The sequence below is a fragment of the Lepidochelys kempii genome, chromosome 2, assembly GCF_965140265.1.
Source record: "Lepidochelys kempii isolate rLepKem1 chromosome 2, rLepKem1.hap2, whole genome shotgun sequence".
NCBI lineage: Eukaryota > Metazoa > Chordata > Testudines > Cheloniidae > Lepidochelys > Lepidochelys kempii.
The window spans coordinates 39,829,032-39,842,276 of record NC_133257.1 but is presented as its reverse complement, the minus strand read 5'-3'; the positions used below and the strand labels follow the sequence as shown (position 1 = coordinate 39,842,276).

Genomic DNA, 13,245 nt, shown 5'->3' with positions numbered 1-13,245 from the left:
ATGAAGTTATTCTCTTGTTTTTCCCACTCAGAGACTTCAGAAACAGGTGGCTGTTAAAATTTAATTTGGCACATGGCTCATCCTCAAAAGAAATAGAACTATACTAAATCTGAATTAAAAGTTTGTTAGTCATTTTAAATGATGAAGGACAAAAGTTTGTGCATCAGCAGTGTGCACATTTTAGTAAGTTTTTCTGGTGATGGTATGTGCCCAACTGTATGCCACTAAATACAATTTTGCATTTTTCTATCAACATTTAAAAATCAACACAATTTTTAAATGACATTGTGACTGGGGTCCCAGTGAGGGCCAGCTAAGATCAGTCAATTATGGTGAACTGCAAAGAATGGGGAAGACAAATCCCCATAAAACTGGTGGCTATTCCACTTAGATTTACCAAGACAGCGTAAAACAGCTTCTTTGTTACCTTACTGGTTACTCAGAAGTCCAAACCACACAGTTCCCTTAAAGTGATCCAACCTCAGGCCTCCATCCGGGAACCCACATGAAATATGATGAACATTTCTGTAAATCTTATTTTATCATATAAAAGAAAAGGTTCTACCAATCGCAAAGGATCAGACACATTATCTCCCAGGTTCGTGAATGTTTCAGATCTTACCCAAATACACACTACAGCCAATTCTTATTAACTAAACTAAATTTATTAAAAAACAACAGAGAGAGAATATAGTTAAAAGAGCAGTATACATACAGACATGAGTTCAGTTCATTTAGGTGCACATTCATAGCAGAGATGCTGAGCTTCGTAGCTGCAAAGAGTTCTTTCAGAATAGTTCATCAGTTATAGTCCAATGTCCAAATATCATATTCAGGGCGTATCAGCATAACTGGGACCTCAGTCTTGCAACTCAGACTTACCCTGATGAAGCCTGAGCAGATCTGAGATGACAGAATCAGGGCCCAAAGATCTTTTATACAATTTCATGTCCTCTTTGACAAGTTGGGATTTCCTCAGAGAACAAAAGGTAATTAGGATGACTTTGAAGATGGTCCATCACTGATACTTAGCTATAGAATTAACATAAGGCAATTTGCGTGTTCCTCCACTATTCACAGTACATTTCAAGGAGAGATGAATACCAAGATATCCTGTGTTTACAATTCGTTTAAATGCTAGAATGTTCTTTTGATCTCTGAACTATAAGAATACAGCATAGACAGATACTGTTGATTACATTGTCCACCCTACTCACTCATATGTAAATACACAAAACCACAAACATCATCTCCCCACATGTCTTTTGAGGGTTGTTTATTTTGCAGAATGTTTAACCGTTTCTAGCCATGCATCACAGACATGAATTTAACACAATATCTATAATATTTTAAAAATAAGAAGGAATTTAATTTGTTTCAGTTTACTTTATGTTGAAAATCGAAATATGATTTAATGGTAGGTGGTACACAATTCACTTTTCTTACTAACTTTTTTATTTGGAAAATATAACTTTTGCACTAATAAGATTTATAAATAACTCATCAGGTAGATTTTGTCAATCACTTGTTATTGTATGAATTTAAGTACATATTTTTCTTAGGATGCACACTTGACATCCTTGTTAACAAAATGTACTGGCACCCTGTTTTAGAAAATGAAGAAATTAATCTATCTGATTAAAGTTAATTTACAAAGAAATGTAGCAGAACATTTGACAGCAGAAACTTAACAGGAAACAAATCTGAAAATTCAGTAGACATGATGATGAGGATGATAAAAACAACTTGGCACTTGTAATACACTTCGAAAATGAAAAGCATTTTCAACTGATATTATCTAAATTACCCCCATCACCATGATGGTTGTTAGGTAAGTATTATTATGTACACTTTTTATAAATGAAGATACCAGAGCAAAGAGGTTAGCTGACTTGTCCAAGCCCTAAAAATATTGTTTCTGCCAGAGCTGGGATTATTGCTCAAGAATTCCTAGCTCTCAGTCATGCTCTTACATCTCTAAATCAAGTGTCTTTTGTGCTGTTGTTTAATTTGAGTATCTCAAGCCCAGTGGTGGGCAAACTACGGCCTGGGGGACACATCTGGCCATCCAGACGTTTTAATCCGGCCCTTGAGCTCCTGCCAGGAAGCGGGGTCTGGGGCTTGTCCCTCTCTGGTGCTCCAGCCGGGGAGTGGGGTTGGGGTCTTGCCCCACTCCACACAGCTCCCAGAAGCAAGGGCATGTCCCCACTCTGGCTCCTACATGTAGGGGCAGCCAGAGGGCTCCGCATGCTGCCCTCGCCCCAACCATTGCCCCTGCAACTCCTATGGGCTGGGAACTGCAGCCAGTGGGAGCTGAAGAGGCGGTGCCTGCAGACAGGGCAGCGCGCAGAGCCACCTGGTCCCACCTCCGTATAGGAGCCGGATGGGGGACGTGCCGCTGTTTCTGGGACCTGCTTGAGGTAAGCGCTGCCCAGAGCCTGCCCCCCTGAACCTCTTCCATGCCAACCCCCTGCCCCAGCATGATACCCCTCCCGCCGTTTGTCCCAGCCTGGAACACCCTCCTGCACCCCCAACCCCTCATCCCCAGCTCCACCCCAGAGCCCCCACCTCCAGCTGGAGCCCTCTCGCCCTCCAACCCCCAATTTTGTGAGCATTCATGGCCCACCATACAATTTCCATACCTACATGTGGCCCTTAGACCAAGAAGTTTGCCCACCCCGATCTAGCCTGTTTAATGGTATATAAGGGTATGTCTACACTACCCGCCAGATTGGCGGGCAGCGATTGATCCAGCAGGGATCAATTTATCACATCTAGTCTAGATGCAATAAATCGACTCTTGTACTCCACCGCTGCGAGAGGCACAGGCGGAGTTAACGGGGGAGTGGCAGCAGTCGACTCACCGCGGTGAAGACACAACGGTAAGTCGATCTAAGTACGTCGACTTCAGCTACGTTATTCAAGTAGCTGAAGTTGCATAATTTAGATCAATTCCCGCCACCACTCTCCCACCCCAGTGTAGACCAGGGCTTAGGCTATAGAGAAAGCTGTATACTACTCTGTGTCCACAGAATTGCCATTGATGTCAATATTAGCAGTTCACATGGATCAAGAGCAGTAAACGGCCCTGATTCTTTTTAATTGATTTTCAAGTCAAAATGTACGGAACAAAAATCCTGTATTCATTTTTTCCCCTAAATTTTGAAGGGAAGATGTATTGTTGTTTCAATACAGTAGTTCAAAACAGTACATTTTTCTAGATTCATTTAATAACCATAATTGTGCAGTAACATACTGAAATCTGGAAGCACTCTTTACTTAATAATGTGCTATTCTTTTCTGAAGTTGAGAAGTAAAATAACCCATCACTACTTTCAGTGACTTACTGTGATGCTGTCCATTTGGAAAATACAGTGAGAGCAAGCAAGGCACAAAAATGACTTAAAAATTTGACACCAACTGTCTCAGGTTTAATTTCTCAACTCTACTTTGTAAACATTAATGTTGCTTTTATGTTTTAATAAGAATCAGAGTCTCAGTCTAATTTCTGTCCCTTTTTAATGTCATTTGCCCATTTTTATTACATAATCTGAGGAGTCTATTTAGCAGTAAGTGAGGAGGAGTTATTGTATTTATTAGTCATATTTGTCTCTCTTCTCGTGGATCTTAGATTGTAAATTCCTATCCTGCAAATGTTAGATGTAAAAAGCCATGTATATTTATTGTGCATATAAATAATTACACACAGAAACAATGTTAAAAGAACTTTAAAGTTGGTTACAAAGTCAAGCACTCAACAATTAGGAAATCCCAAAATTAAAGTTACCTGTGCAGCCTTAATTCACCCAGTTTTGCGCATGTATCTTATGATAATCTTTAATTACATGGTCACATGCTATTTTTCCACCGAACTGTTATATCTAATGGACACCTAAAGTGACAAATATTAACTTGATCTTTGTAACAGTTTAAGTGGAGCAGCATTATCACAACTAGGAAAGACATGTTGCTCTGAGAAAACTATTCGTATTTCATAGCTGACTTCTATTTAAGCAAAGTGTGGAGGATTTGGTAAGAGATGTTATCCATCTTGTAGTCATTGGAAGTGGCTATTCAGATTGCAAAACATCTTTGACAGCTGCTAAACTCTGGTCTGCCTCAAATTATCTAATCTATCCAGGTTTTTATACTGCATTCATCACTGTAGCATCGGATTAATTGGTATTTTTCCATTCTGAGTTCTTTTGACATTTTATCTTTCTGTTGTATGCTTTACAGCAGAGTTGAGCCCAAACCAAAACAGTCTCAGCATTTTTAAGAGAGATTTGGATTCTGGATCTGGATCTGTGTTTTGTGACTGGCTTCTGTCTATGAGATGTTTGAACAAAAATTCACTACGTGAAAAGCCCTGAACTTTGCAGGGTGGGAATTAGAGATCCAAATACAAATTGTGGTGACCCAGGCATGTTTCTAGTGTATGAACAGTGTTTTATTTATAACACTAGCTTAGAGATTGTAATTCACAGATGTTAATTTTAATTATCACTGGTTATTGCAGAAATTTGTGTTGTCAGTGAATTAGAAGATCTCAGCGCCTCAGTAGATGTGCAAGATGTATACACCAAAGTCAAATGTAAAATAGAGAGCTTCAACATTGACCACTACAGAAACAGGTAATTCCTGGAAGTCATGCTAGATTAATTCCATTCTGAAAAAAGAAAGCAGTTTTTTCATTGACAGAATTATCATTTGACTTATCATTAAAAAATCATTGTGGAATATAGTGAAATAAGCCATAACTATACTTTTTTTTAAACAGTAAACACTGATAATCAGAATTTCCCAGAATTAGACTTGCTTGCAAACAAGGTATACATAAGCCATTTCAGTCTTTTGGGAGAAATACATTTTGTGTGTGGGTGGCACCATTAAAAATTGGTATTTGTTGAACTAAATGAGTTGTCCAAATGCTTACAATGGAAAATGCCTCAAATACTGTACTGTGATTAGTTTTACTCTACCAAATAGTAAACGTCTAGTTTTTTTATGTCTCCTGCTTGATAAGTTGTTTATTTTTAAGACATCAGAAGGAAATTTCTAATAAAAGAGATGTTTTTGTTGTTGTGGAGTAGCTGCACTGTAATGCAGGGAACTGAGTTCATTACCATTGTAGCAGGTACTAGTCTAATAAGTAGAGTAGCTTTGACAAGCTCTGAGGGAGACACATATAGTCTTCATCAGCTGAATGGTGAGTTGTCATGAAGCAGAATCTGTGGAGGTATGTGGGAGATGGTAATTAAGAGAAAATGGGACAATTCTCTAGTGTCTTTCCCTGGGAGAAGAATCAACAAATAATCCATTAAAATATTTAAAAATTTGTTATTAGGGTGAGATGTTTCAAAAGTGCCTAAGGGATTTAGGAGCACAAGTCCTACTGACTTACAGAGAGACTTGTACTCCTAAATCCCGTAGGCATTTTTGAAAGTCTCCCATGAGAACAATCGGAAGAAAATTCAGTGTAAACCTCTCATTCTGTCCTTAATTCAGTTATCAATTCATTTGAGACTTAGTACAATGAACAAACACTACAGGGTGTGTATGAAAAGTAGATCCATTCTGAATTTTCTTTCTTTTCTCTGAATTAGAAATATATATTTGTTTGAACGTATTGTAACAATTATTAATCAAACCTTACATTTTATTTCTAGAAACTTCTGTTGCAGTTTATACCATGATGCTTTTAGATATAACAGCATACACCAAGCCCTCATACTATTAACAAGTTACTTTTTCCACAGGTTCTGTGAAAGGCTTGAGAGGTTCTTTGTTCTGAATAGTCTGAAGCTTCAAACTCTCCAGAGCTTCCTTCCAACTTAGTAGTGTTTTTTCTTTGCTTAAGTTTTATCAGGTTATTAAGTTACTCCACTTAACATAATTGCATTGTCAAATCTAGTTTCAATTCATAAACTGTTCAAAGTACACTCTATATATGACTAAATTCTGTGGACTCAAACCAAATGCAGAGAACAGATAAGGTGAACATTCTGTTTTCCAGGCCAGGGGAAGGCTGGCAGTCAGGACATTCTGAAGGAATATTTCTACAATGCAAAGAAAAACTTGTGGTGAGATTTTTGTAGTGGAATAAGATGCTTAACAAAATAACTCTGTTCTAAAACTTAAACAATATAATTTTTCTTTGTTCTCAGATATGTTCAGAAGAATGATTGCAAGAATTATAATACAAAACATAATTTTCCCACTTCATAACCATTTTTGTGCTTATGAACAAGTACTCTAAATTTGAAATGTAATTGGATACTGTTTTCCTTTCTCAATTTTTTTGTTCTTGTAATCATCCTCTTCCATGCTAATAAAGCTTTTTGCTGAATTTTTAATTCCGAGAAAATCAAGTGATAAGTCTGTTTTGTGTGCAGAATTCTATTAGATTTTAATTCCATGACCTCTTGATTGGGTTGTCCTTTCCCATAAATTACAGTTTTTCAAATTTATATTTTTCACACCAGTTTTTCTTTTGATTTCCTTGAATTTGGGCATTTCAGAAGGTGTGTGTGACACATGCTATGTCTCACAGCTGTGCAGAGCTATGCAAATTTCAGCATAATTTAAAATTCTACATTTTTTTGGCTTATGGCTTTTGTTTTGTTTTGTTTTGTTTTTGTCTTTTTCCTCTTCTCTGTGCATCACCTCAAGCCTTGGGGAAGACTGTTGGTCTCTGGGGCAATACGGAGGTGTATTCCTTTCCTGTACTGACAAGCTGAACAGACGTACCTTGTTGGTTCGACCCGTCAGCAAGCAGGACCCTTTCAGTAATTTCTCTGGCTTCTTTCCTCCTGTAAGAAATCCTTTTAAAACTTATAGTACAGAACTTCCATTAACAAACACAAGTAGGAGAAAAAATATCTCAAATGTCATTAGTTTCTTCCCATTATTTGTCATTTATATTGTCTCTGTACTGAATATATTTATTATCTTGTTTTACTCCCTTTTTGTTCTCTGGCAACAATTGTCAAATTCCTTTGCTTGGGCCTGGGAAGCAGTGTCTTTTGTTTCCTCTGAAATCTACACCACTGCTATTTGGTAAAGTGGCAAAGCTAGAATGCCTCATTTAAAGTAACTAAGATCCTGATCGCACGATGTACTTAAGCACATGCGTAAGCCTAGGCATGTGAGTAGTCCCATTGAAATCAGTGGGACTGCTCAAATACTTTAAAGATAAGCATGTATGGAAGTGTTTGCTGGATTGAGGCCCAAATGTGTGCGCAAAAGCCAGTATTGTATATTGTATCTTGTTTGTGGTGGCTGTAATGATATTCTCAGTGCCTTTAATTACTTTATGTAACTGAGCTATGCCTTAAACTAATTTATTCACATATATTATTTACAATATATACAATAATTACAGAAAACCGTTCATATGGTCACAATTCCTTGAAAGTCTCAGAACATAACAGTAGTCTCAGCCAGCAAGTAATACAAGTTACTTAACTGTTTCTCTTGCATGACCTTTTTCCTATTGGATTAATAGTCATGAGCAAGCACAAAACTTAAAGTGGCCTAGAAGTAATACCAAAAAAAGCATAAAGGGCCAAAATGTGCTAACCTGGATGCCTGTTAGGCTTGGCTAGGCTCCCTACTTCGAGCATTGCTACCTGGCTCCTGGTACATGGGGTCGCAGTGCTGCTCAGGTTTGGCCCTACTCCCCTGAAGCTGAGATGGCCAGGCCAAATTTGAGTAAGTGATGTTGTAACTTGTCGCACAGGCTCACACAAATTTGGCCTGGCCTCACCACCATGAGTGGGGCCAGGCCAAACCTGAGCAATACTGCGATGCCAGGGGCCCAGTCGTAACTCCTGGAGCAGGGAGTTGAGCCCGGCGAGCCCTGTGGGATAGAAGCTGCTTCAACCAGGACAGGGATTTTGTGGGTTAAAGCGGACAGACCCACAAAACCCAGAAGTATTGGGGTGCCTTACTGTGCACTACACATAGAATCATAGAATCATAGAATATCAGGGTTGGAAGGGACCCCAGAAGGTCATCTAGTCCAACCCCCTGCTCAAAGCAGGACCAATTCCCAGTTAAATCATCCCAGCCAGGGCTTTGTCAAGCCTGACCTTAAAAACCTCTAAGGAAGGAGATTCTACCACCTCCCTAGGTAACGCATTCCAGTGTTTCACCACCCTCTTAGTGAAAAAGTTTTTCCTAATATCCAATCTAAACCTCCCCCACTGCAACTTGAGACCATTACTCCTCGTTCTGTCATCTGCTACCATTGAGAACAGTCTAGAGCCATCCTCTTTGGAACCCCCTTTCAGGTAGTTGAAAGCAGCTATCAAATCCCCCCTCATTCTTCTCTTCTGCAGGCTAAACAATCCCAGCTCCCTCAGCCTCTCCTCATAACTCATGTGTTCCAGTCCCCTAATCATTTTTGTTGCCCTTCGCTGGACTCTCTCCAATTTATCCACATCCTTCTTGAAGTGTGGGGCCCAAAACTGGACACAGTACTCCAGATGAGGCCTCACCAATGTCTACACTTTTGGTGGTGTTTAGGGTACATGTAGTGACACTTCTCAGTAAAAAGCAGGTTGCATTCACACTGCAGTGCGTAGCTACACAGAGCAGGGAAAGGCTCTGGCAGGAGGGAGGCAGCAGGAAAAGGTTCTGACAGTGGGACAGTACACTGCTAAAAATAGCAGTATAGAGATGGGAGGCACTGCTTGGGCATGTGGAAAGCCACGTAGGGTACATACCTTAAGGTTCTGGTGTGTCCTTACTCACCTAAGCAGTGCTTCACCATCCACACTGAAATTTATACCTGTGCTGGGAGGACATGCAATATTTGTACTCTGCATGCCGCCATAAGTGTAATCGTAGCCTAAGAGTGCTTTCAGGCACTTTTGCTTAGTACGCTTCTGAAGTGTATTAAGCCAATATGCACAAAGATACTCTTAGTGTGCCGTACAAATGTCCACGAGGGGAGTTAGAACAGAGTAACTAGTGTGGGCTTTTTCCTGATGTAGACAAGCCTAATGTATTCAGTCTCTAATATTCACAGAAATGAAAAATTTTAAAAATTAATAAAAATACAATCATTGTATGATTGTATTTTTTGAAGTTAATGGGAGTAGACACCTGAGCAGGTTACAGCACGGACCCTTTATCTTTAGTGGTATGACAGATTATATGAAATATTTCTGTGTTAGTGGAAGTTCTGTTCCATTTGATTTATTTTCTGTCATGAATATGTCCATCATTCTTTTACTTATTCTAGTTGTTCAAATTTGTTCTAATAAGAGTGAAAGCTAACTTACTAATTGGTTACAATTCACTTAATCATATGATCTTTCAGCTTCTCAGCATTACAAATACTAATTACATTTATGTAAGAAGTTAGTGCTTACATTTATAAAAATTTTAAATACATTAATTATTGATTCTGAATAAATAAAATCTGAAAATGTTGAAAGAAGCATCTACTGTGTTTACAAAATGCAGTTGCTATACTTATGCTTGAGTGATTAAACACTATTATCATAATGATATATAATATTATGTCAAAACCAATTTGATTTTATTTGCTTTCCTTTATTGTTAAAATTATTTAATTTGTTTTATTAGTTTATTTTAAAATTCTCAACTTTTGCAGTAGCTCACTCAAGGTCAATTTTCAGTCAGAAATGAATGTTTAATCTAGATACTGGAGGAGATTTTTCAAAGGTACAGATGTCAGGAGCCTAATACACTCTGACAGCCAATGGGAGTTAGGCATCTAACTTCCAAATGTGCCTTAGAAAATCTTTCCCTCTGTGTAAAGAAATCTTGCAAATTTCTGAAGAATAATGTAATAAATTTTGAAAGGTTTTTTTTAGTATTGAGATGAATTATTTAGTGTATAGGGTGTGGTAGTTAGTTTTACGGGTGTTCTGCAGAAGAAATTTGAAGTATAAAGTTATCTTGCCATCGCTGGTACAGAGTGATGGTTGGGCCCACAGAGGGAATGAAAGCGATAATAAACTCTCTAAAATGAAGAACGGGTAATGGAATATAGATAATTCTAATCTTATGCACAATTTTTTAATAAATATTTTTTGGTAAATTTTGACTTTCTGAAGTGCAAGAAATATTTTGGGTAGTATTTGAGGGATATTAAGCTACCAGGCTGTGTTCAATGGTTTATGTACAGCACAGATGAACAGAAAAAAATGAATGTTTAGTGTCACTAAAATATTCAGCAGTTCCAGCTTACATTGAGCTGTGCTGTGATAACGTTTGGTCATACTGTGAGGTAGATGGCCCTTCTAAAAATTTAAATAAGCCTTTTCTTTTGTTGTTTGGAGAAAGTAAGAAGCCCCTGCCCCCCACCCCCTCCCAAAAAAACCCTGAAAAGATGAGCTAGTAAAGAAATAATATTGTTCTCTGTTTAAGATGTTTAACCTGTTCTCTTTACTGCAGTTTTAATTATTGTTTCTTTTTCCTGGAACAGACAACTGCAAAACTTTTAGATGGCTCACACCAACAACATGGATTTCTCTCTCTCACTTATACAAAGGCTGTAACAAAAAATGTCCGGCACAAGTTGATATCAAGAAACGAACGAAGAACTTTCCATAAGTTATCTGAAGGTCTCAATGATGGGTCTCCTCATTTTCTTCATGAGATCCTTCTTTCTGCTCAGGCATTTGATGTTGTCCTATGTTTCCCTTTGCTTAATGCAATTGCAAGTATATTTCAAGCAAGGCTGCCAAGGAATCAAAAAGAGAAAAGCAAATCACCTGGCCAACCTATGAGGACTCACACTCTAACATCTCGGAACTTACCTCTGATTTATATCAACACAGGTGTAATCAGAGTCTTCTTTCCCCAAACTGAGGAAATTCAACATGATACAGGAGGTACTATGTACTGTATGAATTTATTTATTATGTGAAACATTTACTTCCTCCACGCTCTTTGGTGAGGGTTAAACGTCACAAGATGAAACAGATCTTTTAAGCAAGTTTCTTTGCACTCTAGACAGGTGAATTATAGGGAAATCTAGTCCCTTTGACCAAAAGGTTTTATCTCAATTATCTCACTGCTGCTTGTGATAATGGCATATTTAGCAATGTTCCTGGGGCTCTCATACTGTAAGACACAGAGATGGAAAATAAAATTAATATGATACACACTAGATTTCTTAAGAGTATAGAAACAGTTACTTTGGAGGTCTACCTTTGTCTATCCATAGCGTTTGAGCTGTGAATGTCATTGTTAAAGGAGTTGGTCAGGAGTTGCATGGAGAGAACTTAAGCCCTGAGTCTGCAATTAGATCTGCAAGAGTTGACTCTTGTGCCAGCACAGACCCCCTTTGAGGCCAGTGGATGTCCATGCTGGTACAAAGTATCCACCTAGGTCAGATGGATCCATTTGCAGGAATAGGACCTTATGGTAGGGAACTACTGAAAACCCTCAGGGCTTACATACACAAACATTCAGTTTGTAGCAAGCTAGAGTGTGAATCTATCCCAGAATTAGCCTGTTGCAGACTAACTGTCTGTGTGGACCCTGCTGATAGCATGAATAGTTTGTTAATGTGCCTTGATTTAGTCCCATTTCAAAGGGGACTAGATCAAAAATCATTAACAAATTGTTAATGCACATGAGCGGGGTCCACAGTCAGTCAATCTATGGCAGGCTAATGCGAAGTAGATTCACAGCTCAGCTTGCCACAAACTAAATGTTCAAGTTAGACAAGCCCTCAGACAGCTGGGCAGATGGATGGGTACTTAGAAAGATGGAGGGTGTAAAAGCCTTGTGCTCAGTTAAACCATTACTCCAAGTCTCTGCATTAAGTGGCTTGATGCCCACCACAAAATATATTTATTATGTTTATACTCAGGCTTTTAATTCTTGCATCTACACAGAAAGACATTAACGTTAAAAGTACACCTACAGACAGCTAGAGACTATATAGTTACAGTTATAGTTAAGTACTGTACTCCCACTGTCAACTACCATTCTGAGAAAGGAACAAAATGTATTACTGATATAATGCTATGTTTACATAAGGCATATAGGTATGGTTTGTTGCTATTATCAGCAAATAATACACAATCTAAACCCATGAGGGTAGAGTTTAAATTTTCGCATAACCTAACAACAAGAGGTGCAGACAGAGTGAGTTTAGTTGGATTATTTTTTTGCCAACATCCTCTACAATTTTCCAACTGGGAATGGCAGAAATACAGTCAGATAAAATTAGAATGGCTTTGTTGGCAAGGAAGAGTTATCGTTCTGCTGGGAAGGGAGTCTGAGGCATGCTGTCAAGGAAATTTTTTAAAGAATATGTTTTTGCAACATCTGTAGCTTTGCACTTCATTAAAATTACATTTATAAAAAATGCTCTGGCTGGCTTAAAGAAAGAAAGACTGACCTTGTGCTATCCACGTTTTCAAGGAATTACAAATAGCAGAACTGCTGTGGGTAAGCTTGAATGGAGGTTGTAAACACACATGCATGTATAAAGAATGGCCGAAAGAGTTAAAACTTTATTAAAATAAAAACAGAACAAACTGACCCCCAAAACTAGAATTTCTGGAGTTTCATGAAAATGTGAAGGTCAGTGCCAGACCCTTTCTGTCTCTTTCTTCTTTCACCCCAACCCTTTCTAAACTCAGGTACTTCTGAATGAGGACATTGAGGTCTCCTTGCCCCTGAAGTCTAGAGACTGTAACAAAGGCCAAGGCTTGAATATGACCAGCTGTTATTTTTAAATTAACAATGGCTCTTTAAATATTAGGATTTGAACTGCTTTTGAAGGCCTCTGTAGAATATAGTCCATCTGCAAGAGGTGTTCATATATTAGTTTGAGATCATTGCAGTATACCAAAAAAAGTTGTTGTTTCAATATGACAATTTAAATTAATATGCTACATGGTACTATATTGGGCATATTTTCTCTAAATATTTCATAAGTTAACTATTAAAGTATGATTGATCTTTCCTTTGCCATCAGTTAGGACATCTATTAGTCACAGGCCTGTGTAACCACTGATGCCTGTTTTCTTTTTAAAAATTCAGTGTAACTTTTCTTTTCTTCAGCACAAAATGTTCAAAGTGTCATTTTCTTTGATAGTTATTTCAGTAGCACAACCAGATTAGAGGTGTTTTCTAGCAAGTCTCATGCTGGACTTGGTGATCCCCAAAGATGACATGCTGTAATATTGCACTTTTCATGTTGATCATAATTTTTTTCTCACTCCTCTATATCTAAGGATATCATTACAC

General features: G+C 38.1%; 1 protein-coding gene across 8 annotated transcripts in view; it reads left to right on the top strand.

Moving 5' to 3' along the window:
* The window catches only part of VPS13B (vacuolar protein sorting 13 homolog B), a 921,287-nt gene that overhangs the window by 596,520 nt on the left and 311,522 nt on the right, over positions 1–13,245 (top strand). For 6 of the 8 annotated variants that reach the window (XM_073330465.1, XM_073330462.1, XM_073330464.1 and 3 more), the window contains exons 27-29: positions 4,520–4,634; positions 6,673–6,814; positions 10,463–10,871. In XM_073330465.1, the coding sequence (XP_073186566.1) occupies positions 4,520–4,634; positions 6,673–6,814; positions 10,463–10,871 (666 nt within the window). Of the gene's footprint in view, positions 1–4,519; positions 4,635–6,016; positions 6,084–6,672; positions 6,815–10,462; positions 10,872–13,245 lie in introns of those variants that run through there. The other 2 variants (XM_073330466.1, XM_073330469.1) reach the window with 2 other exon arrangements.